The following is a 24,055-nucleotide window of genomic DNA, read 5'->3' as shown; positions in this document are numbered from 1 at the left end:
ATATATATATATATATATATATATATATATATATATATTTATTTGTGTCTCTCACAGTTGAAGTTTACTTTATGGTAAAAATTACAGACCTCTCCATTCTTTGTAGGTTGGGAGAACTTGCAAAATCAACAGTGTATCAAATACTTATTTTCCCCACCTTATATTAGTTTGACTTTAGCCACATCTTGGCTTTAGGAAGCCTTTGTGACAAATATGGCTGCCAATGAAGCTTCAGCTTTCAAGAGCCCAATGAATGCAATATGTTTTCATCTAAACAGAAATATAACTAATGATTTATTCTGAACATGTAAATGACAATGCAGCATACAAAGCAGCAGTGTGAGCCCATTATACAGTTATACCTGGAGTATGTTAGACACTAGGCTCAAGTACAATAGCACTTTAAATGCACATTTGGTAATTATTAGCAAACATGAACATGTCAAGTCACATAAATAACAAACGCATAAGACAGTGTGCAAAGGTCAATCACAAGTGCTAACATAGTTATGGTGTTATCAAAGTCTCAGAAACTATTACATTTTTCTTCTGAAATGCCCCAGCTTACTGTGTAAGCTTAAATGACGGCCATCTATGTTATCACTCCCCTTTCCCTGAAACATCTTATCACATATCTTTCCCAGAGTCCTAATTTGTAACCATGCAATCCAACTCCATTATTGATGTATAGAGTCCAGTGGATGTTTCTCACGCACCAAAGATCCCTTTGTGCACAAGGTCCAAAGCCGCATCAAAATCCAAAGTATCCGAAACTTCTTATAGGGATAAAATATAACTTCTATTATTCTGTCTTTAAAAGCATATTGCAGTGGTTACAAATGAAGTAGATGGAAAAAGCGATGTTTCGGCCATAATAGGCCTTTTTCAAGCCAAAATTACAAGCCTCAAATAACAGCCATAACATAACTTGTTCTTTTGAAACTTTAAAAATATTTTGGCTTGCAAATGGCCTATTTTGTCCAAAACATCACCTTTTTTTTCCATCTACCTCATTTGTAACCACTGCCAAATGCTTTTAAAGACAGAATAAAAGTTGCATTTTATCCCTATGTGAAGTTTCTGATGCATCGGATACTTTGGATTTTGATCCATTATTGATGTATAACCAGCAGGGCTGTGGAGTCGGAGTCCATTTTTGGTGGAGTTGGAATCGGTACAAAATGGACTGACTCCTAAAATATATAATAAATTGGGTTCAGTAGTTCAGTGCAGGATGTGCTGTAAATTTTTTCATAAAAATTTGATAAAGTTATTAAATGTTCTATTCCTCATCTAAGGATTTCTGCTTTTAGTTGAGATGAATCTGTGCTGCACTTTGTCCTTGCTCAGCAGTGAGGCAGTGCTGTGGAGTCGGAGGTTTGGCTTACCAACTCCACAGTCCTGATAACCAGAGAGGTTTGCTGTTTAGGGGCCTGTGCAAGTCATGATAACAATCATCTAATATAAAACTGTATTACAATAGAGTTGGTGTGTTTTATTTCCTAGGTGAAGGTCCTAATTTGACCGTTTATAGCTTGAGAAACAGCAGTTTGACCCCTTGGAAGCTTAAGGAGACCGTACTCAATGGTTACGTCATACATGGAATAAAGACATTCAGTTCAGAAGACTCAAACTGTGCCATCTTGGGTGTTTTTGGAAGTAAGGGTCTTATTGTCCTGAATTTTTGCAGCAGAGAACAAGGAATAAGCCTGTCCAGAGTCTGTGAGCTCCGAGAGCTGCATGATTGGATCTGGGACATTCAGTGGCTTGGAGATGACTCGCAGTCCACCTCTTATCTCGGCATAGCCTTAGGTCACAACTCTGTAGCTTATTATGACTACAGGAAAGGAAAAGTCCTGAAAGAAATTCACTGTTCGGAAAAATGTATCTTGTATTCTGCTCATTTTGTGGGAAGAACCTGGAAAGAGCTTACGTTGATCTCTGGGACTGTGTTCAACCAGCTTGTCATATGGGGAATGTGTGACCAAACCAATGAAGAGGGGAGAGTAGAACCTCGGAGAAGAATAAGTGGGCACAATGGTGTAATTTTCAGCATTTATTATGAAGCACAAAGGGGCATTTTGGCTTCGGCCTCTGATGACCGCAGCCTCAGGGTGTGGAAAGTGGGCAGCCTTACTAGCTGCGATCCAGAAGTCCAGTGTCTTCTCGTATTGTACGGGCACCAAGCTCGAGTGTGGTCAGTCAGACTCCTCTCAGACAATATAATCAGCATCGGAGAAGACTCGGCTTGTATCGTGTGGAGCTACAGTGGTGATATCATCCATCACTTCAAAGGTCACCGAGGTCGAGGCATAAGAGCTGTCGCCATCCAAGATCAGCTAAGTTTGGTGGCAACTGGTGGAGCAGACTGTGGTATCCGTCTTTGGCAAATTAAAGAAAAATCTTCCCCCTCTTGCAACCTATTAAATTTAAATTTTGATGCCTCCAAATATGTTGGGACCCCCAAAGCAGTCATGTTGGCGGATATCAATTGTCTTACGATCATGACGGACTTGGGTTTTATATACAGATATGATTTCATCAGCAAGCAATGGACCTTGGTACTGGAGGATAGGAACTATAAATCGTACGGTCTCCTAGACGTAGTCAGATTGGGTGATTCCACCTTATGTGCCATCGGTAACATAACCGGCAGTGTTAAGATCTTCTCACTTCCATCTGCTCGGACTTGCCAAGAGTTCAAGCACCACGAAGGTAAAGTGCACAGTCTTACATGGGTTGGCCCATCTCCATCTTTAGACACTTGCAGCCTGTTTTCTTCTGGTCCTAATGGAATAATGGTTTGGCTGGAGGTCACCTGTGTGTCTGGAGATATCACATCTGTCACGGAGAACTGTAGGTTTCTTCTACCCACCTGCAAGCAAAGGTGGCACACCAGCATTGCCCTTGTACCTGAAGAAAGTTTGATCGTCTGTGGAGACCGTAGAGGATCATTAATGCTTTTTCAAGTTTTGCAAAGCACCCACAACCCTCCACAAGGACAAGAAAAAGAGCCGGTCCATGTTCTATTTGGCCTTCATGGAAAATTGGGTGTCACATCGGTGGCGTACCATAATGGCTTTGTGTATAGCAGTGGTCGAGATGGCTTTTGTCGCCAGTTGAAGGTGGAAGGACACCAGCTGGTCCTCCTCCGAAAATTCAAGTCTTGCAAAGGGATGGAGTGGATCCAAAGCGTGTCCTTCGCCCTCGACGGAGATTTACACATCCTTGGTTTCCACTCCACAGACTTTGTGGTGTGGAGCACAAGAACTAATGAGAAGCTGCTTTGCGTTCCTTGCGGTGGAGGACACAGGTCTTGGAGCTACAAGAAGGACCATACAAAGGAAGTTTTTGCCTACATCAAATCTGGGGATGTGTTTGCCCACCATAGTCAACAGGTTGAAAGAATCCAGAATGTAGTGAAGGAACCCTTACATGGCAGAGAACTGACAAGTGTTAAGTATGTCGGGAGTGTTAATAATTGTAGCGAGGATTGTGTTGACATCCTTATCACAAGCAGCGAAGACACCACCGTTAATATCTGGGCCTTCTGTTCCAAACACTTTTATTGCCTTTCAACCATACATGACCATCTCTCCAGTGTGAAAACTTTAGCTTTAGCAGGGACTGAATATAAAGATGGCGTCCTCTCTACTCTCCTGTTCACCGCCGGGGGCCGAGCTCAGATTGAGGTTTATCGGTTGTTGATTCAAGCGAAGGAGATTAATGGCAGCATTTCTTGTCAAGTCATCCACTTAGCTTCCCACCGACTGGACGAACATTGGGATATAATCAAGAATAAACACCGGATGCTGAAGATGGATCCGGAAACCAGGTATTGCTCTTGTAACAGGGGGAATGGTGGGAGCTATTGGTTATACTTACTGTAAATTTAAAGGGATTTTCCAAGATTGAAAGTTATCCCCTATTAATAGGACAAGTAATAACTTACTAAATGCTGTTAAACCTTCCAATTCTAATAATGCAGTAAAGGGCGAGCATGTGCACCTCCTGCTTTATATGACTTCTATGGGACTGATAGCATTTAACACTATACAGCATTTCACTGTTTCCTGCAGTGTATGTGCAGATTGTCCACTATTATTAATATCCCATGTTTTCCTCTTTTCTTTTTTGTCAGATACATGTCAGTCGCAACAGTGGACCAGATTCCAGAAATCATGAAACCTGTGTCCTACGTGTATCTGGCCGCTGCCTGCAGTGATGGATCTGTCAGGTGTGAGCATATGAGCTAAAGTGAATTAATGATGTTCCCATTAATTGATGAGTATTTAAAGGGTTATTTTCATCATTAAAAGTCATCACCTATTAACGGATTGGTAGTTATTTGTGAAGATGGGGGTGCAGCAAGCCTAGAAAAAGGCATGAAAATGGTACAGAGGATTGGAGCGACGGCTGCACGTGGGGCACTCGTTCTTTGTGGAACTGCTAGAGAGTACAACATTAGCAGTCCCATAGACGTTCAGTGGCGCACATGCATGTGCTTTTTTGTATCCTATTCTAGGTATTGGTGGGTGTCATTTTCCAGACCCCATCGATCCTCAGAGTATCATGATGGGTCTCATTTATTTGTGAATGATCCTTAACATGCTTTACCTTCGGCCACCACTAGAGGGAGCTCACTGAAGACACTGAGTTCAATGAAAGCTGTTTAAAGGGTCGGCCACTTTATCATCATATTTCCTAAATGGCCCTAAAGTGTGATGTCTATGCATATACATTGATAACATTCATCTACCAGGATTCCTAGGTAAAGACTATGTAGACGTTGCCCTCCCCGCATTCATAGCTGTCAGCTTGGACGCATTCACTAGATTTGCCCACATGGTCGCTTTTTCGGCTGCATGCTCTCCTTTGCAGAACTGTGACTGACAGATGGGTATCGGCACATACAATGGACACGCTAGGCCGCGGATCTGCACCTGCAAAGAAGAGGACACACATAATAAAGCGGTCCCGTGGCTTTATCTTGTGCCCACCACCATCTTGCTTCCTTTGGACGCAGGGTCTAACGTGATGTCATTTAGGTGACTTGATATTTTTTATGTTTCTGTAGGTTCTTTGTGATGAGCGAGAGCTCTCGGCAGATGTCATTGATAGCAGAGTCCTTTTACCACCAGCGCTGTGTACTGAAAGTAGAGACGTTCGTCCATACTTCTGGCAACGATTCAAGGTAAAATTCCAGAAAAAAATGTTGTATGTCTTACATCAATGACTGTTTTGTTTTTTTACCCTTTCTGGCAGATTAAGGCTTCTTTCACACTAGCGTCGGGCTCAGCCCGTCGCCGTGCGTCGGGCCGAGGTTCCCGACGCTAGCATTGTCTCCGCCGCACAACGGGGGCAGCGGATGCATTTTTCCAGCGCATCCGCTGCCCCATTGTGAGGTGCGGGGCAGTGCGGGGAGGTGGGGTCGGAGTTCCGACCGCGCATGCGCGGTCGGAAAAAGCGGACCGTCGGGAGCAAAAAACGTTACATGTAACGTTTTTTGCTCCCGACGGTCCGCCACAGCACGGCGCAACCGTCGCACGACAGTTGGGACGTGTGTCATTGCGTCGCAAATGCGTCGCTAGTGTTAGTCAATGCAGAAAAAATGCATCCTGCAAGCACTTTTGCAGGATGCATTTTTTCGGTAAAACGACGCATTTGCGACGTAATGCAGTTAACGCTAGTGTGAAAGTAGCCTTAGGCTATGTGCACACGTTGCGGTTTTTGCTGCGGATCCGCAACGTTTTTGACGCTGCGGATCCGCAGCAGTTTTCCATGCGGTGTACAGTACAATGTTAACCTATGGAAAACAAAAAACGCTGTGCACATGCTGCGGAAAAAAACGCGCAGAAACGCTGCGTTTTTTCCACAGCATGTCAATTCTTTGTGCGGAATCCGCAGCGGTTTGGCACCTGCTCCATATTAAAAACCGCAGGTGTCAAAAAACACAGTGGAAACCGCACAAAAAACGCGATAAATCCACAGTACTTTTTGCACTGCGGATTTAATCAAATCCGTTGCGGAAAATTCCGCAATGGAATCCGCAGCGTGTACACATACCCTAAATCCCCGGTGATCAACTGCCAAAGCTGTGGACAGTCAAATATCCAACCCTGCAGCGACCTCTACAGGAGAAATGTAGTATTACATGGCCCCCATTGAAATGAATTAGCGACCATGTGACATATTTGTAGTGCAGTCCTCTAGATTTGGAATTTGGATGTTCCTGACTGTGGCTAATAGATGAGGTTCCAGCATGGGTCATCGTTTATTATGTCCCTATTAGGGCTGTCCTCACTGATGCATGTGGACACCTGAGGATGTCAGGATGCGCATTATCCCCCATTACTTCATGTTGTATCTTTATTATAGCCTGGCACCAGATAGATGTTTTTTCTTTATCTTAGAGTCATGCTATGCAGTGGCGCTACTGATGGTCGCATTGCATTATGGGATGTATCTGGCATGATATCTGGTGCTGACATGATGCTGGATAAGGGGAAAATAGATTGTCCTCTGCAGGGTGAGTCTGTATATCTTGTATGTGTAAGTATGGTGCTTCATTTGTGGCTGCCGCTAGCATTAAAATCTTAATGCTGCAATCTTTACAAATATTCTGTTTATTTGTTTCTTAAATTAAAAACTAAGCCACTTTTTAAATAGTGTTCATTAAAATGTGCCACCATTTTGCTGTTGCAAAGTGTCTGTAACTCCTTTAATCCAGGTTATTGTTCTGCAGAAGTGTTACAAATCCATCAGTCTTCCTGCTCCAAATCAATCAGACCTCCTGACTATTTGTTCTACCCTTATTTCAGGGTTAGCGATAGCAACAGAGAAGGAGGTTGTACATGGATCTGCAGTGGAGAGGGAAGGAAGCATGTACAGTGCCAGGGAGGGTTGAGAAAACGGGCTACAGCTAAAGAGGGAAAGGTGCAGGATAGAAGATGTGTTAACATGCGAATGAAAACATCAGCACCCTGGATACACACACAGCTCACATCCAGCCTTATGTTATTGCGAGAGACACACAGACCTCACAACCAGTCTATATACTTGGTGAGACACATAGACCTCACATCTTGCTTATATTATTGGGAGAAAAATAAAGATCTTGTATCCAGCCTATATTACTAGGGGAGACACACAGAGTTCACATTCAACCTATAGCACTGGGAAGAAAATGCAGACCTTGCTTCCAGCCTACATTACTGGGAGAAACATTCAGCCCAAATCCAGCCTACATTACTGGGTGGACTGCACAGACCTCGCATCCAACCTTTATTACAGAAAGATACACCTAGATCTTGTATCCAGCTTATAATACTGAAAGGGAAATACAGACCTTGAATCCAGCCTATACTACTGGGAGAGACACTCCCAAAATATAAAAAGCTGAAACTTGGATCAGACTATAAACTGCATAACAGGGGGTTCGAGAATGAATGAAGAAATTAATATTGCAAACTTAAAAGTAGCGTCATTTTATTACCTGAAGGTAAATACATAGGTAAAATTCCTTTTTTTTCCCCATGTCATACGTGCCCATAGCTTAAAAGGGGTTGTGAAACATGATATATAAAACAATGTTATAAAATGACAGTCACTGTGAAATATTACTCATTTATTGATGTCTGTCGGCGGGGGGGTTGCATTCTTTTCTGAGGAGGGCAGGTTGTCAGGCACTGGTCTACAGCAATTATTATGGTGCACACTCATTCTCATAGAAGAGGTAGTGAGCGCATTAGTACTCGCATACACTAACCAGGCTCATTATACATTTATTAAGTGCGGACTGATTTCCCCAGAGATCATTTGATCCATGATACAACATAAACAACATATGGCTAAGGTACGACAGACAAAATCCTGGCTGTTTAATTTCTAAGATGGCACTTTCAATAAGGACTGTAGGGTGGTTTAGAAAATAAATCGAGGTGTGACACTGCCAGGTATAAAATACTGCAATACAAAGGTATCACAATATGTTACAGAATCAATCAGAGGATTGCATGTTCAAATCAACAACAAAAAAGGGAAAAAAAATCCTCTCTGCATCCGGAACGTACAGCATAGCATAAATAACAAACATTCTGCATGGTAAATGCCGGTTTAAAAAAAAAAAAAAAAAAAAAGCTCCAACACAACAAAAGAGAATGTGAGTTTGAAATGCCTTGTTGGGATAGGGCTGTGGCACCGCCATTCTGTACATTGTTTTTGAGGCCGCTAGACACCCGAGTACAGCGCTCGGCTACAGTGGGGAACATAAGTATTTGATATTTTGCTGATTTTGCAAGATTTCCCTCCTACAAAGAATGGAGAGATCTGTAGTTTGTATTGTAGGCAAAGTTAAACTGTGAGACTGTAAAACAGAAAATCACATTGTATGATTTGTAAATAATTAAATTACATTTTATTGCATGAAATAAGTATTTGATCACCGTCCAACCAGCACGGATTCTGCTCTCACAGACCTGTTAGTTTTTATTTAATTAAAAAGCCTCCTACCCTGCACTCATTACCTGTATTAATTGCACCTGTCTGACGTCGTTACCTGTATAAAAGACACCTGTCCACACAGTCAATCCCACTACAACCTCTCCACCATGGCCAAGACCAAAGAGCTGTCTAAGGGCACCCGGGATAAAATTGTGGACCTGCACAAGGCTGGGATGGGCTACAGGACAATAGGCAAGCAGCTTGGTGAGAAGACAACAAATGATGGCACAATTATTAGAAAATGGAAGAAACACAAAATGACTGTCAATCTTCCTCGGTCTGGGGCTCCATGCAGGTTCTTGCTTCGTAGGGTAAGGATGATTCTGAGATAGGTCAGGAACCAGCCCAGAACTTCACAGGAGGACCTGGTCAATGACCTGAAGAGAGCTGGGACCACAGTCTCAAATATTACCGCTAGTAACACACTACTACACCATCATGGATTAAAGTCCTGCAGGACACACAAGGTCCCCCTGCTCACCCAGCACATGCCCAGGCCCATTCCATATTTGCCAGTGACCATCTGGATGATAAAGAGGTGGCATAGGAGGAGGTCATGTGGTCCGATGAGGCCAAAATAAAACTTTTTCATATCAACTTCACTCGCCATGTTTGAAGGAAGAAGAAAGATGAGTACAATCCCAAGTTCACCATCCCTACCGAGAAGTATGGTGTTGTGAATTCCGTTCTTGGGCTCCATCCTGTGGTTACGAATGGTGTTTTTGGAAGTTCTTGGGCTCCCTCTGGTGGTTTCGAGTGGAACTTAGCAGCTGCTTTCACTAATCGGTTCCCTGGCCTTGTTACTTAACTGGGCTCTAGTCTGTAGTTTATGCCAGCTGTCAATGTTTTCCTGTTGGATTCAGTCCTTTCCTGGAAGTTCTCTGTTGGCCAGTCCATTTCAGCTTAAGATAAGTTCTGCTAGTTCTTGGGTGTTTCCCTGCTTATGACCTTCTGTCCAAGTTTAAGTTATGTCTCTTTTGTCCAGCTTGTCATTATGAAATATTCCGGCTAGTTGGAAGCTCTGGGGTGCAGATTTGCTCCTCCACACCGTGAGTCGGTGTGGAGGTTATTTTTGTAAACTCTGCGTGGACATTTAGTTTTTTATACTGACCGCACAGTAGCCTTTTCTATCTCTGTCTATTTAGATAGTACTGGCCTCCTTTGCTAAAATCTAGTTTCATTTATGAGTTTGTCATTTCCTCTCCACTCACCGTCAATATTTGTGGGGGGCTATCTTTCCTTTTGGGGTTTCTCTGAGGCGAGATAGTTTTCCGTTTCCATCTTCAGGGGTAGTTAGTTCTTAGGCCGGCGTCACACTAGCGAGTTTTACGGACGTAAGAGCGCAGAAAATACGTCTTTAAAACTCGCCAAACAAACGGCACAATTATTCTCATTGGGGCTGCTCCTATCAGCCGTATATTACGGTTCAGTATTATACGGCTTTCTACGGCCGTACAAAATTGCAGCATGCTGCGTTTGTCAGCGTATTGCGCAAATAATACGCCAATGAAAGTCTATGGGGGGCGAGAAAAATACGGATTCCACACGGACCAGCAGTGTGACTTGCGAGAAATACGCAGCGGTGTTAGTGAAAAGTCGGTAATTCAATTGCCGGCTTTTCATTTCTCCTGCCTAAACCCGACAGGATATGAGACATGATTACATACAGTAAACCATCTCATATCCCCTTTTTTTTTTGCATATTCCACACTACTAATGTTAATAGTGTGTATGTGCAAAATTTGGGTGCTGTAGCTGCTAAAATAAAGGGTTAAATGGAGGAAAAAATTGGCGTGGGCTTCCGTCACGTCCCACGAAGTAATCCATCTGAAGGGGTTAATTATTTTACAGCCATGAGCTGCGCTAATGCACTCGCTCGTGTCTGTAAGCCCCGGGGAATGAAAGGAAATCTGAGTGATCTCTACTTACATTGAGTTGCGGTGAGGCGCCCGGGGCTTACAACCATGAGCGAGTGCATTAGCGCAGCTCTTGGCTGTAAAATAATTAACCCCTTCAGATGGATTACTTCGTGGGACGTGACGGTTCACCAGAGGGTATGTATCTTGTGCGTTTATTATTTTTCCAAGTGAGGGTGTTCTAATGGATTGAGACAACAATAAAATACTAAAACAACCTGTGTGTTTATTTCATTAAAATAATTTTTAATAATGTGTGTGTGTTTTCTCCTACGTATCATTGGGGGACACAGGACGAATGGGTGTTATGCTGCTGCCACCAGGAGGACACTAAGTTAAACACACACAAAAGATTAACTCCTCCCCTGCAGTATACACCCACGGGCTGGAGAATCCGGAGCCAGTTCTTACTTAGTGTCTCAGGAGGCACTTGGGTCCTCAGGACCCCACCAATTTTTAATTTAACGGAGAGAAGGGGGCGACAGGCAAATTTTCAGCTCTGATCTCCCCCGCACCAACAACGGGCAAGTACATGGAGCGTTCCTCCTGTATCCTTTCCCGCGACGATGGATGCCAGCCCTGGCTCACTTTTCAGTGTGGCGACGGTTCCTTAGCGTTCCGATCTCCCTCCCTCCCTCTCAGGCGACCACGGGGACTAATCATCCACCTAAGTTTCCTGGAGCCAGGGCACAGCCGGACAGAATGACATGGCGTCCGTGCAGCCGCCCACTGCATCACCACTGAATATAGCGGACGACGCATGGCGGCAGAAGCTCTCCACCCTCTCCCTACCAAGGTGAAGGTGGATGGAGCATTGGTTCCATCGCACAGGGTAAGTGCGGGGGCCGACGAGCTGACAGGGGGGGGCCCCTTACTCTCTTACTAATGCGGCTCTGCAGCCGCGGGGCAGCGTTATAATTCTGAGGGGGCACGGCGGTCTTTCCGGCGCTCCGTCGGCGCGGTGGCACCTCGGCCCGGTCCGGACTCCAGCGCCCGCCTACATGCACGCCTACGTCCGCCCAAGACACGCCCCCTCCCTGGGCGCTTCTCGCTCCCGAGAAGCGCCCTTCTCACATCTCGGCGGCCATCTTGGACCAGGAAGTGCGCTGGCGGCTTTGCAGCAACGCAGTGCACAGGACATCAGGATCTCCCTGCCAGGCCACCGCAGAACTTTGGTGAGACGCACTCAGTAGGATTGTCTCCCCCCCTGCCAGTACGCTCACTTAATCACAAATATGTCACAGTCTAAGCAAAAACGGACTGGAAAGACCCACTCCGTTATTTTTGCTGTGTGCACCTCCTGCAAGGTATCTCTGCCCCGAGGTCACACTGACCCGCTGTGCACCGCCTGCGAAATGTCGGCGGCTCAGGTTACTCCGGCCTCTGACCCGGAATGTAGCGAGCCTAGTACCCCCGCATGGGCGTCCTCCCTCGCTCGATCTGTGGCATCCTTGGAAAGGACGATGCAGTCTCTCCGTGAGCCGTCCCTTAGCCAGGGCACTTCCACGGATGATACAACGCGGTCTAAGAACCCCTCTCGGCCTAGAGGTCGTACCGTTTCCAGAAGCCCTCACTCATCCAAAAAGAGGTCCAGGGTAATATCTCCGGTCCGGGATCAGCCTTCCGGCTCAGAGAGCGAAGTCTCTCGTCACTCATCCCCGACTCATAGCAGGGAATCCCTCCTGGACGACGCGTCCAACGCGTCCTGTTCCCCAGAGTATCATCACGATCAAGAGACTTTAGATTCTCTCATAGACTCTGTAAGTCAGACGCTACAGTTAGAGGAGGAAACCCCGTCCAAGGCGGTTCATCCCGTATCATTCGGGCGAACCACAAAGGCTCATAAATTTTTTCCTACGCACCCTCAATTCAAGGACATAGTCGATCACCATAGAGTCCGTCCGGATAAACGTTTCTCAGGACAGAAGGCTATGCAATTGAAGTATCCGTTTGCTCAGGACCTAGCTAGGGACTGGTCTCAGTCACCCTCCGTGGACCCGCCAGTGTCGCGGCTAGCCACCAAGGCGGTTCTATCCTCCTCTGAGGGTGCGGCCATCAAGCATCCCACTGATAGACAAATTGAACAGATGGCTCGCTCGGCCTTTGAAGCCTCCTCGGCTTCTCTCTTTCCCTCTTTTGCCGTCACGTGGGTTGCAAAAGCTATGTCCCATTGGGCCGAGTCTTTATCCTCTACAGCACTACGTGCCGACTTACCCCCAGAAATTTCACACCTGGCCACTCAGATCGCTAGAGCGGGGGACTTCGTAGTTTCCGCATCCTTAGACGCGGCCAACTGTGCCTCACAGGCAGCGGCCAATGCTGTCACGATCCGCAGATCCCTTTGGCTCAGGGACTGGAAAGCGGACTCGGGATCCAAAAAATCCCTCACGTCTCTTCCATACCAGGGCGAACGCCTATTTGGGGACAAACTAGACAAAATAATTGCAGACTCCACAGGAGGAAAGAGCAAATTCCTTCCCCAGCAACAAACTTTTCGTCCCTTTCGCAACCAACAGGGCCGAGGCCGATATTTCCGTTTCGGCTCCAATTGGTCCAATCCCTCCTCCGCGCCACCCGGCGTCGGGAGAGGTCAGCGCAAGGACAGAGCCTCCCAGCCGTCTTACAAACCTTCTCCCACTTGGAGAGGCAGACCCAGACAACAGGGATTCCGAGGGTCCAGACCTAACAGGTCTCCACCTCAATGACTCTTGGCAAACGCCGAAGGACACCGACAGAGTAGGCGGCCGCCTACTCTTCTTTCGGGACGCGTGGCTCTCGGTAGTTCCCGACCGATGGGTCCGCGACCTAGTGTCCTCCGGTTACAAGATAGAGTTTGTCTCTCTTCCCCCATCTCGTTTCTTCCAGTCCCCTCCTCCCAGAGCAAGGGTCTGTCAGTACTTCCAGGCCATAAGGTCGCTATGGGAAGACGGGGTCATCATCCCGGTACCTCAGAACGAGAGGTACCAAGGTTTCTATTCCAATCTTTTCATCGTACCAAAAAATGACGGCTCAGTACGTCCAATATTAGACCTCAAGCTTCTCAACAAGTACGTCCGCGTACATCGATTCCGTATGGAGTCCCTCCGCTCGGTAATTGCCTCTCTGGAAGAGGGCGAGTTCCTTGCATCTCTGGATGTTCAGGACGCTTACCTGCACATTCCCATCCTACCGTCTCATCAGCGTTTCCTCCGCTTCGCGGTCCAGGGGCACCATTTCCAGTTTGTCGCCCTACCCTTCGGGCTGGCCACCGCTCCTCGGGTATTCACCAAGGTCATGGCAGCTGCCGTGGCCATTCTCCATGCTCGAGGCATAGTGGTGTTGCCCTACTTGGACGACATTCTCATAAAAGGCTCCTCTTTTCGATCCTGCTCAGAAGCAGTAGACGTCACCATAAATACCTTTTTGCGCCTGGGTTGGAAAATCAACTTCAAGAAATCTTCCCCAGTCCCGGCTCAAACCATATCCTACCTGGGGATGATCCTAGACTCTTCTCAGGGTCTAGTACTCCTACCTCCGGAAAAGGTATCCACGCTACAGAGAGAAGTCCGAAAGCTTACCCAACCTCGCCCTCACTCCCTACGCTTCTCCATGAGGGTACTCGGCAGGATGGTGGCGGCAATGGAGGCAGTGCCTTTTGCTGTATTTCACCTCTGTCCCCTACAGCACGCCCTTCTAGCAGTATGGGACAGGAATCCTGCCTCGCTCGACCGCCGTCTCCTGCTCTCTCGCCCAATCAGGCAGTCCCTCAGGTGGTGGACCAAGAGGTCCTCCCTGACTCGGGGGAAGTCTTTCCTTCCGGTGCACTGGCTGGTTGTCACAACGGACGCCAGTCTCTTCGGCTGGGGTGCTGTGTTCCAGCGCCACTCGACTCAGGGTCGCTGGTCCCCGCAGGAATCCCAGCTGCCCATCAACATCCTAGAGATTCGGGCAATCAGACTGGCACTCCGCCATTTTCATCCGTTTCTTTCCGGCCGCGCGGTCAGAGTCCAGTCCGACAACGCCACTGCGGTAGCCTACATCAACCGCCAAGGGGGCACTCGCAGCAAAGCGGCCATGGTCGAGGTAACGCTCATTCTCCGCTGGGCCGAGACCAACCACTCCATACTCTCAGCAGTTTACATCCCAGGCGTGGAAAACTGGGAAGCGGACTTTCTCAGTCGCCACAGCCTCGATCCCGGAGAGTGGTCTCTTCATCCCGCAATCTTTCACCAGATATGCTCTCGATGGGGGACTCCGGACGTGGATCTAATGGCATCTCGCCTCAATTGCCAGGTTCCCGTCTTCATGGCCAGGTCTCACGACCCCTCAGCCTTCGGAGCCGATGCTCTCGTCCTCTCATGGCAGGGTTTCAGACTCCCATACATCTTTCCCCCAATTCCCCTTCTGGCAAAGGTAATCAGGAAGGTCAGGGCAGAACGGATTTCAGTAATTCTCATCGCTCTGGACTGGCCGCGCAGGACATGGTACGCCGAGATGGTGCAACTGGTCTCAGACGTACCTTGGAGGCTGCCGAGCCGCGCAGACCTCCTGTCTCAAGGGCCCATTTACCACCCGAACTCAGAGGCCCTGTGTTTAACGGCGTGGCCGTTGAGTCCTGGGTACTGAGGCAGAAGGGTCTGCCCCAGACGGTTATATCTACCATGCTCCGCGCACGCAAGTCTTCTTCCATGCGCATCTACCACCGCGCCTGGAAGGTATACTTCGCCTGGTGCAGGGATCGGGGACGTTTCCCCCTCCAATTTTCTATTCCTCACATTTTGGAATTCCTCCAATCAGGCGTAGACTTGGGCCTTGCCCTCAGTTCTCTTAAGGGCCAAATTTCTGCTCTCTCGGTTCTTTTCCAGAGAAGGATTGCAAACAGACTGCAAGTCAAGACTTTCATCCAGGGAGTTTCTCATATGGTTCCGCCTTACAGAATGCCCTTGGAACCATGGGACCTGAATCTGGTCCTCTGTGCTCTTCAAGAGCCCCCTTTTGAGCCCTTGCATGAGGTGTCCTTGCGGCTCTTGTCGTGGAAAGTTGCCTTCCTCGTGGCTGTCACGTCTATTAGACGTGTCTCTGAGCTGGCAGCTCTGTCTTGCCAACCTCCTTTCCTCGTGTTCCACCAGGACAAGGTAGTTCTACGGACATGTCCGTCTTTTCTTCCGAAGGTCGTTTCCTCCTTCCATCTTAATGAGGAGATTGTCCTTCCCTCACTGTGCCCTGCTCCTTCTCACCGCACGGAAAGGGCTCTCCACACTCTGGACTTAGTGAGGGGTCTCAGACGTTATGTCTCCAGAACTGCGTCTCTCCGTAGGTCAGACGCCTTGTTCGTTCTTCCGGAAGGGCCACGGAAGGGACTTCCCGCTTCCAAGGCCTCCATTGCCAAGTGGATTCGTTCCGCCATCCAAGAGTCCTACCGTGTCAAGGGTCACGCCGCACCTCCGGGGATCAAGGCTCATTCTACCCGGTCAGTCGGCGCGTCCTGGGCCATCCGGCACCAGGCATCGGCAGCGCAGGTCTGCAAGGCTGCTACATGGTCCAGCCTGCATACATTCACGAAGCACTACCATGTGCACTCTCAGGCCTCGGCAGACGCGTCCGTCGGTAGGCGAATCCTACAAGCGGCAGTGTCTCATCTGTAGCTCGTAGGCACGCACAGCATTTATAACTTCTTGTTCCCACCCAGGGACTGCTTTGGGACGTCCCATTCGTCCTGTGTCCCCCAATGATACGTAGGAGAAAAGGAGATTTTTGTGTACTCACCGTAAAATCTTTTTCTCCGAGTCAATCATTGGGGGACACAGCACCCTCCCTGTTAGCCTAGTTTGGCTCGGTTATTCTTTTCAGTCGGTGTTTTGACTGTAACATGTTTACTGTTATTATCTGGTTTACTCCTACTGCTTTGTTACCGAACTGGCTCCGGATTCTCCAGCCCGTGGGTGTATACTGCAGGGGAGGAGTTAATCTTTTGTGTGTGTTTAACTTAGTGTCCTCCTGGTGGCAGCAGCATAACACCCATTCGTCCTGTGTCCCCCAATGATTGACTCGGAGAAAAAGATTTTACGGTGAGTACACAAAAATCTCCTTTTTTAACCCTTTCAGACAATTGGATTAATAATGGATAGGTGTCATCATTGACGCCTCTCCATTATTAATCTGGCTTAATGTCACCTTACAATAGCAAGGTGGCATTAACCCTTCATTACCCCATATCCCACCGCTACAGGGAGTGGGAAGAGAGTGGCCAAGTGCCAGAATAGGCGCATCTTCCAGATGTGCCTTTTCTGGGGTGGCTGGGGGCAGATGGTTTTTAGCCACGGGGGGGCCAATAACCATGGACCCTCTCCTGGCTATTAATATCTGCCCTCAGTCACTGGCTTTACCACTCTGGCGGAGAAAATTGCGCGGGAGCCCACACCAATTTTTTCCGCGATTTAACCCTTTATAATACAAGCTACAGCGCACAAATTTTGCACATACACACTACTAACATTAGTAGTGTGGAATATGCAAAAAAAAAAGGGGGATATGAGATAGTTTACTGTATGTAAACCATGTCTCATATCCTGTCGGGTTTGTGCAGGAGAAATGAAAAGCCGGCAATTGAATTACCGGCTTTTCACAGATATCGCGCTGAATGAAATATAAATACAGAATATATATATATATATATATATATATATATATGTGTCTCAATGACATATATATATATATATATATACATACTGTATATATGTTTTCCCGAACATTTGAGCACATAAATCCATTAGATGTCGGTTTTGCAAGCCTGCGAGAAAATCTCGCAGTACGGATGCCATACGGATTACATACGTAGGATGCCATGCGCAAAATACGCTGACACACCCTGACTACGGATCACTATTTTGGGAACATTTCTCCGTGTTACGGCCGTAAAAAACGAACCGTATTGTCTTACGCCGAGTGTGACGCCGGCCTTAGGCTGTGACGAGGCGTCTAGGCAGAGATATGAACGTCCCACGGCTAATTCTAGTGTTGGTGTTAGGAGTAGGGATTGCGGTCAGTAAAGTTACCACCTCCTCAGAGCTTGTACATTATTTATTTTACCCACCAGGTCATTTCAGTGCTGCTCCGTAATCGCCAGGTCATCACAGTGATTGCTGTCGGTGGAGCTGCCACCTCCTCTGAGCTTGTCCATGATTGGTTTTACCCACCAGGTCATCTCAGTGCTGCTCCGTAATCACCAGGTCATAACAGTACAGCTGGCCCACAATGTGTTAAATGCATCTCAAAAGAGGGAAAAGAAAGTTCTGAGTCATTGTTTTTTTTTTTTCCTTGTTGCTTGTTTTGTCCTTTTTTTCCCCTTGATCTTTGGATGGTTCAGGAGCTTGGTGCTGATATGGAGGTTCAGGGTCTGTCTGCGCGTGTTGATCATCTCGCTGCAAGGGTACAGAGTATCCAAGAGTATGTTATTCAAACTCCTGTTTCTGAGCCTAGAATTCCTATCCCTGATTTGTTTTCTGGGGATAGATCTAAGTTTTTGAACTTTAAAAATAATTGCAGATTGTTTTTTGCTCTGAGACCCCGTTCCTCTGGTGACCCCATTCAGCAGGTGAAGATTGTTATTTCTCTGCTCCGGGGAGACCCGCAGGACTGGGCATTCTCCCTTGAGCCAGGGAATCCTGCATTGCTTAATGTAGATTCATTTTTTCAAGCACTGGGACTGCTTTATGACGAACCTAATTCTGTGGATCAGGCAGAAAAAATCTTGCTGGCTCTGTGTCAGGGTCAGGAAGCAGCAGAAATATATTGTCAGAAATTTAGAAAGTGGTCTGTGCTTACAACACGGAATGAGGATGCCCTGGCAGCTATTTTCAGAAAGGGTCTTTCTGAAGCCCTTAAAGATGTTATGGTGGGGTTTCCCATGCCTGCTGGTTTGAATGAATCAATGTCTCTGGCCATTCAGATTGATCGGCGCTTACGTGAACGTAAGGTGGTGCACCATATGGCATATGGCGGTGTCCTCTGGGCAGAGTTCTGAGCCTATGCAATGTGATAGGATTCTGACGAGAGCAGAACGGCAGGAGTTCAGACGTCAGAATGGGCTGTGTTTTTACTGTGGTGACGCTACTCATGCTATCTCTGACTGCCCGAAGCATACTAAGAGGGCTGCTAGGTCGGTTACCATCAGTACTGTACAGCCTAAATTTCTCTTGTCTATTACCCTGATTTGCCCATTGTCGTCCTTTTCTGTAATGGCATTTGTGGATTCTGGCGCTGCCCTGAACTTAATGGACCTAGAATTTGCCAAGCGCTGTGGTTTTTCCTTGGAGCCTTTTCAGAGCCCAATTCCCTTGAGGGGGATTGATGCTACACCGTTGGCCAAGAATAAACCTCAGTACTGGACACAGTTAGCCATGAACATCAGGAAAATATTCTTTTTTTGGTGTTGCATAATTTGCATGATGTGGTTGTGCTGGGGTTTCCATGGTTACAGGTACATAATCCAGTGCTGGATTGGAAATCTATGTCTGTGACTAGTTGGGGTTGTCAGGGGATACATAGTGACATTCCTCTGATGTCAATTTCCTCGTCCCCTTCTTCTGAAGTTCCTGAGTTTTTGTCGGATTTCCAGGATATATTTGAGGAGCCCAAATCCAGTCTCCTGCCTCCACATAGCGACTGTGATTGCGCCATTAATTTGATTCCTGGCTGTAAATTCCCTAAGGGCCGACTTTTCAATCTGTCTGTGCCAGAGCATGCCGCTATGCGGAGTTATGTAAAGGAGTCCCTGGAGAAGGGGCATATTCGCCCGTCTTCGTCACCTTTGGGAGCAGGGTTCTTTTTTGTTGCCAAGAAGGATGGCTCCTTGAGGCCCTGTATAGATTATCGCCTTCTCAATAAGATCACGGTCAAATTCCAGTACCCTTTGCCTTTGCTCTCTGATTTGTTTGCTCGGATTAAAGGGGCTAGCTGGTTTACCAAGATTGACCTTCGAGGGGCATATAATCTTGTCCGCATCAAACAGGGTGATGAATGGAAAACAGCATTTAATACGCCCGAAGGCCATTTTGAATACCTTGTGATGCCTTTCGGGCTCTCTAATGCTCCATCTGTGTTTCAGTCCTTTATGCATGATATTTTCCGGGAGTATCTGGATAAATTTATGATTGTATATTTGGATGATATTTTGTTTTTTTCCGATGATTGGGAGTCTCATGTAAAGCAGGTCAGGATGGTATTTCAGATTCTTCGTGCTAATGCACTGTTTGTGAAGGGGTCTAAGTGCCTTTTTGGAGTTTAGAAGGTTTCTTTTCTGGGGTTCATTTTTTCTCCCTCGGCTATTGAAATGGACCCTGTTAAGGTCCAGGCTATCTATGATTGGACTCAACCCACATCTGTGAAGAGCCTTCAGAAGTTTTTGGGCTTTGCTAATTTTTATCGCCGCTTCATTGCTAATTTTTCTACTGTGGTTAAACCTCTGACCGATTTGACCAAGAAAGGTGCTGATGTGGTGAATTGGTCCTCTGTGGCTGTTGAGGCCTTTCAGGAGCTTAAGCGTCGTTTTACTTCTGCCCCTGTGTTGCGTCAGCCGGATGTTTCTCTCCCTTTTCAGGTTGAGGTTGATGCTTCTGAGATTGGGGCAGGAGCTGTTCTGTCTCAGAGAAGTTCTGATGGCTCTGTGATGAAACCGTGTGCTTTCTTCTCCAGAAAGTTTTCGCCTGCTGAGCGTAATTATTTCGGCAATCGGGAGTTGTTGGCTATGAAGTGGGCATTTGAGGAGTGGCGACGTTGGCTTGAGGGAGCTAAGCACCGTGTTGTGGTCTTGACCGATCATACAAATCTGATTTACCTTGAGTCTGCCAAGCGGTTGAATCCTAGACAGGCTCGGTGGTCTTTGTTTTTCTCCCGTTTTGATTTTGTGGTCTCGTATCTTCTGGGATCTAAGAATGTGAAGGCTGATGCCCTATCTAGGAATTTTTTGCCTGATTCTCCGGGAGTCCTTGAGCCGGCTGGTATTCTCAAGGAGGGGGTGATTCTTTCTGCTATCTCCCCTGATTTGCGGCGGGTGCTTCAGGAGTTTCAGGCTGATAGACCTGACCGCTGTCCTGTGGGGAAATTGTTTGTTCCTGATAGATGGACTAGTAAGGTGATTTCTGAGATTTATTGTTCTGTATTGGCAGGTCATCCTGGGATCTTTGGTACCAGAGATTTGGTTGCCAGATCCTTTTGGTGGCCTTCTTTGTCACGGGATGTGCGTTCCTTCGTGCAGTCCTGTGGGACCTGTGCCCGGGCTAAGCCCTGCTGTTCTCGTGCTAGTGGGTTGCTTTTGCCTTTGCCTATCCCTGAGAGGCCCTGGACGCATATTTACATGGATTTTATTTCTGATCTTCCTGTTTCTCAGAAGATGTCTGTCATCTGGGTGGTTTGTGACCGGTTTTCTAAAATGGTCCACTTGGTACCTTTGCCTAAGTTGCCTTCCTCCTCTGATTTGGTTCCTTTATTTTTTCAGCATGTGGTTCGTTTGCATGGTATTCCGGAGAATATTGTGTCTGACAGAGGTACCCAGTTTGTTTCTAGGTTTTGGCGGACCTTTTGTGTTAGAATGGGCATGAATTTGTCTTTTTCTTCTGCATTTCACCCTCAGACAAATGGACAGACGGAGCGAACCAATCAGACCTTGGAAACCTATTTGAGATGCTTTGTGTCTGCTGATCAGGATGATTGGGTTACCTTCTTGCCGTTGGCCGAGTTTGCCCTTAATAATCAGGATAGTTCGGCTACTTTGGTTTCGCCTTTTTTTTGTAACTTCGGTTTTCATCCTCGTTTTTCTTCAGGGCAGGTTGAGCCTTCGGACTGTCCTGGGGTGGATTCTGTGGTGAACAGGTTGCAGCGGATTTGGACTCATGTGGTGGACAATTTGACATTGTCTCAGGAAAAGGCTCAACGTTTTGCTAACCGCCGTCGGTGCGTTGGTCCCCGGCTTCGGGTTGGGGATTTGGTCTGGTTGTCTTCTCGTCATGTTCCTATGAAGGTCTCTTCACCTAAGTTCAAGCCTCGTTTTATTGGTCCTTATAGGATTTCGGAAATTGTCAATCCGGTGTCTTTTCGGTTGGCCCTTCCAGCTTCTTTTTCCATTCATAATGTGTTCCATAGATCTTTGTTGCGGAGATATGTGGTGCCCATGGTTCCTTCCGTTGACCCTCCTACTCCGGTGTTGGTTGAGGGGGAGTTGGAATATGTGGTGGAGAAGATTTTGGATTCTCGTCTTTCGAGACGGAAACTTCAGTATCTGGTCGAGTGGAAGGGTTATGGCCAGGAGGATAATTCTTGGGTTTTTGCCTCCGATGTCCATGCTGCCGATTTGGTGCGTGCTTTTAATTTGGCTCGTCCCGATCGGCCTGGGGGCTCTGGTGAGGGTTCGGTGACCCCTCCTCAAGGGGGGGGTACTGTTGTGAATTCCGTTCTTGGGCTCCATCCTGTGGTTAGGAATGTTATTTTTGGGAGTTCTGCTCTTGGGCTCCCTCTGGTGGTTTCGAGTGGAACTTAGCAGCTGCTTTCACTAATCGGTTCCCTGGCCTTGTTACTTAACTGGACTCTAGTCTGTAGTTGATGCCAGCTGTCAATGTTTTCCTGTTGGATTCAGTCCTTTCCTGGAAGTTCTCTGTTGGCCAGTCCATTTCAGCTTAAGATAAGTTCTGCTAGTTCTTGGGTGTTTCCCTGCTTATGACCTTCTGTCCAAGTTTAAGTTATGTCTCTTTTGTCCAGCTTGTCATTATGAAATATTCCAGCTAGTTGGAAGCTCTGGGGTGCAGATTTGCTCCTCCACACCGTGAGTCGGTGTGGACATTTAGTTTTTTATACTGACCGCACAGTACCCTTTTCTATCTCTGTCTATTTAGATAGTACTGGCCTCCTTTGCTAAAATCTATTTTCATTTCTGAGTTTGTCATTTCCCTCTCCACTCACCGTCAATATTTGTGGGGGGGCTATCTTTCCTTTTGGGGTTTCTCTGAGGCGAGATAGTTTTCCGTTTCCATCTTCAGGGGTAGTTAGTTCTTAGGCTGTGACGAGGCGTCTAGGCAGAGATAGGAACGTCCCACGGCTAATTCTAGTGTTGGTGTTAGGAGTAGGGATTGCGGTCAGTAAAGTTACCACCTCCTCAGAGCTTGTACATTATTTGTTTTACCCACCAGGTCATTTCAGTGCTGCTCCGTAACCACCAGGTCATCACAGTGATTGCTGTCGGTGGAGCTGCCACCTCCTCTGAGCTTGTCCATGATTGGTTTTACCCACCAGGTCATCTCAGTGCTGCTCCGTAATCACCAGGTCATAACATATGGTGGGGGAAACTTCATATTTTGGGGGTGATTTTCTGCAAATGGGACAGGACAACTGCACCATATTGAAGGGAGGATGGATGTGGTCATGTATCGCGAGATTATGTCCAACAACCTTCTTCCCTCAGTAAGAGCATTGAAGATGGGTCGTGGCTGGGTCTTACAGCATGACAACAACCCGAAACACACAGCCGGGGAACTAAGGAGTGGCTCCGTAAGAAGCATTTCAAGGTCCTGGATTGGCCTAGCCAGTCTCCAGACCTGAACCCTTTGGAGGGAGTTGAAACTCAATGTTGCCCAGCGACAACCCCGAAACCTGAGAGTTCTGGAGAAGATCTGTATGGAGGAGGGGGCCAATATATAAGTTCTGTTTTCTATTGTATCAAATACTTATTTCATGCAATAAAATGCAAATTAATTGTGTAAAATTCCTACAATGTGATTTTCTGGATTTTATTTTTAGATTCTGTCTCTCACAGGTGAAGGTTACCTATGATAACAATTACAGACCTGTCCATTCTTTGTAGGTGGGAAAACTGCAAAATCGGCAGTGTATCAAATACTTGTTTTCCCCACCGTATATATGACCGTCCTATAGTATGCCGGCGGAGAGACGGCACATAATTGGGGTAATTGATAATGAAACCTAACAAAAACCTCTGTTCCTTACAGATTTGGGATGTGTTTGTTTTACCTTCTCCGCTCACCAGTGTGGGATCAACAGTCTCTGTGTCCAGACGACTAAAGATGGACACTATCTGGTCGCCAGCGGCGGAGATGACAATTCTATCCATGTGTGTTGGTTATTATTGAATCACGAAGGTCCCAGAGGACGAGGTGCACAACTTCTCCGGTCAGTCTCTGCCAACTCTGCTCATGCTGCACATGTCACCGGACTGCGCCTCCTCCGAGATGACCTCCTGGTGTCAGTGTCTGTGGATCAGCGGCTGACTCTGTGGAATATTGGGGACACTGATCTTAAACATGTGGCCACCAGATTCTGTCACGTGGCCGACGTTTCAGAATTAGACTTCTGGACACGTGATGAAAGGCATCTCTGTGTTCTCTGCGGGCAAGGCCTGGAGATTGTGAAATGTGAACACTAGATATCGCTGACATATGTACTAAAGAAAGACAGCGTGAGGGAAAAATAAAACAGCTATATTTTTATAAATTTTCTGTAAAGTTTTAATAAAAACAGTTTTCACGAGAAAAGCTATTAACATGAAATATTATTAGCAATCTACATCCAAATTCTGTACAGGGGGTAATGGTATAATAGTTATATTTTTGTACATAGGAGCAATATTATAGTAGTTATATTCTTGTATATAG

General features: G+C 46.8%; 1 protein-coding gene across 2 annotated transcripts in view; it reads left to right on the top strand.

The window, feature by feature from the left end:
• Nucleotides 1-24,055, top strand: part of WDR6 (WD repeat domain 6) — a 26,710-nt gene extending 2,655 nt beyond the window's left edge. The window contains exons 3-7 of one of the 2 annotated variants that reach the window (XM_077276474.1): nucleotides 1,507-3,835; nucleotides 4,142-4,237; nucleotides 5,078-5,194; nucleotides 6,414-6,529; nucleotides 23,393-24,055. In XM_077276474.1, coding sequence (XP_077132589.1) covers nucleotides 1,507-3,835; nucleotides 4,142-4,237; nucleotides 5,078-5,194; nucleotides 6,414-6,529; nucleotides 23,393-23,826 — 3,092 coding nt within the window. In that variant the 3' untranslated portion in view covers nucleotides 23,827-24,055. The remainder of the gene's footprint in view (nucleotides 1-1,506; nucleotides 3,836-4,141; nucleotides 4,238-5,077; nucleotides 5,195-6,413; nucleotides 6,530-23,392) is intronic. The other variant, XM_077276473.1, reaches the window with a different exon arrangement.

This window comes from Ranitomeya variabilis, chromosome 8 (assembly GCF_051348905.1).
Source record: "Ranitomeya variabilis isolate aRanVar5 chromosome 8, aRanVar5.hap1, whole genome shotgun sequence".
Lineage (NCBI taxonomy): Eukaryota > Metazoa > Chordata > Amphibia > Anura > Dendrobatidae > Ranitomeya > Ranitomeya variabilis.
The sequence above is the reverse complement of the archived record's forward strand: the minus strand, read 5'-3'. Positions and strand labels throughout refer to the sequence as shown.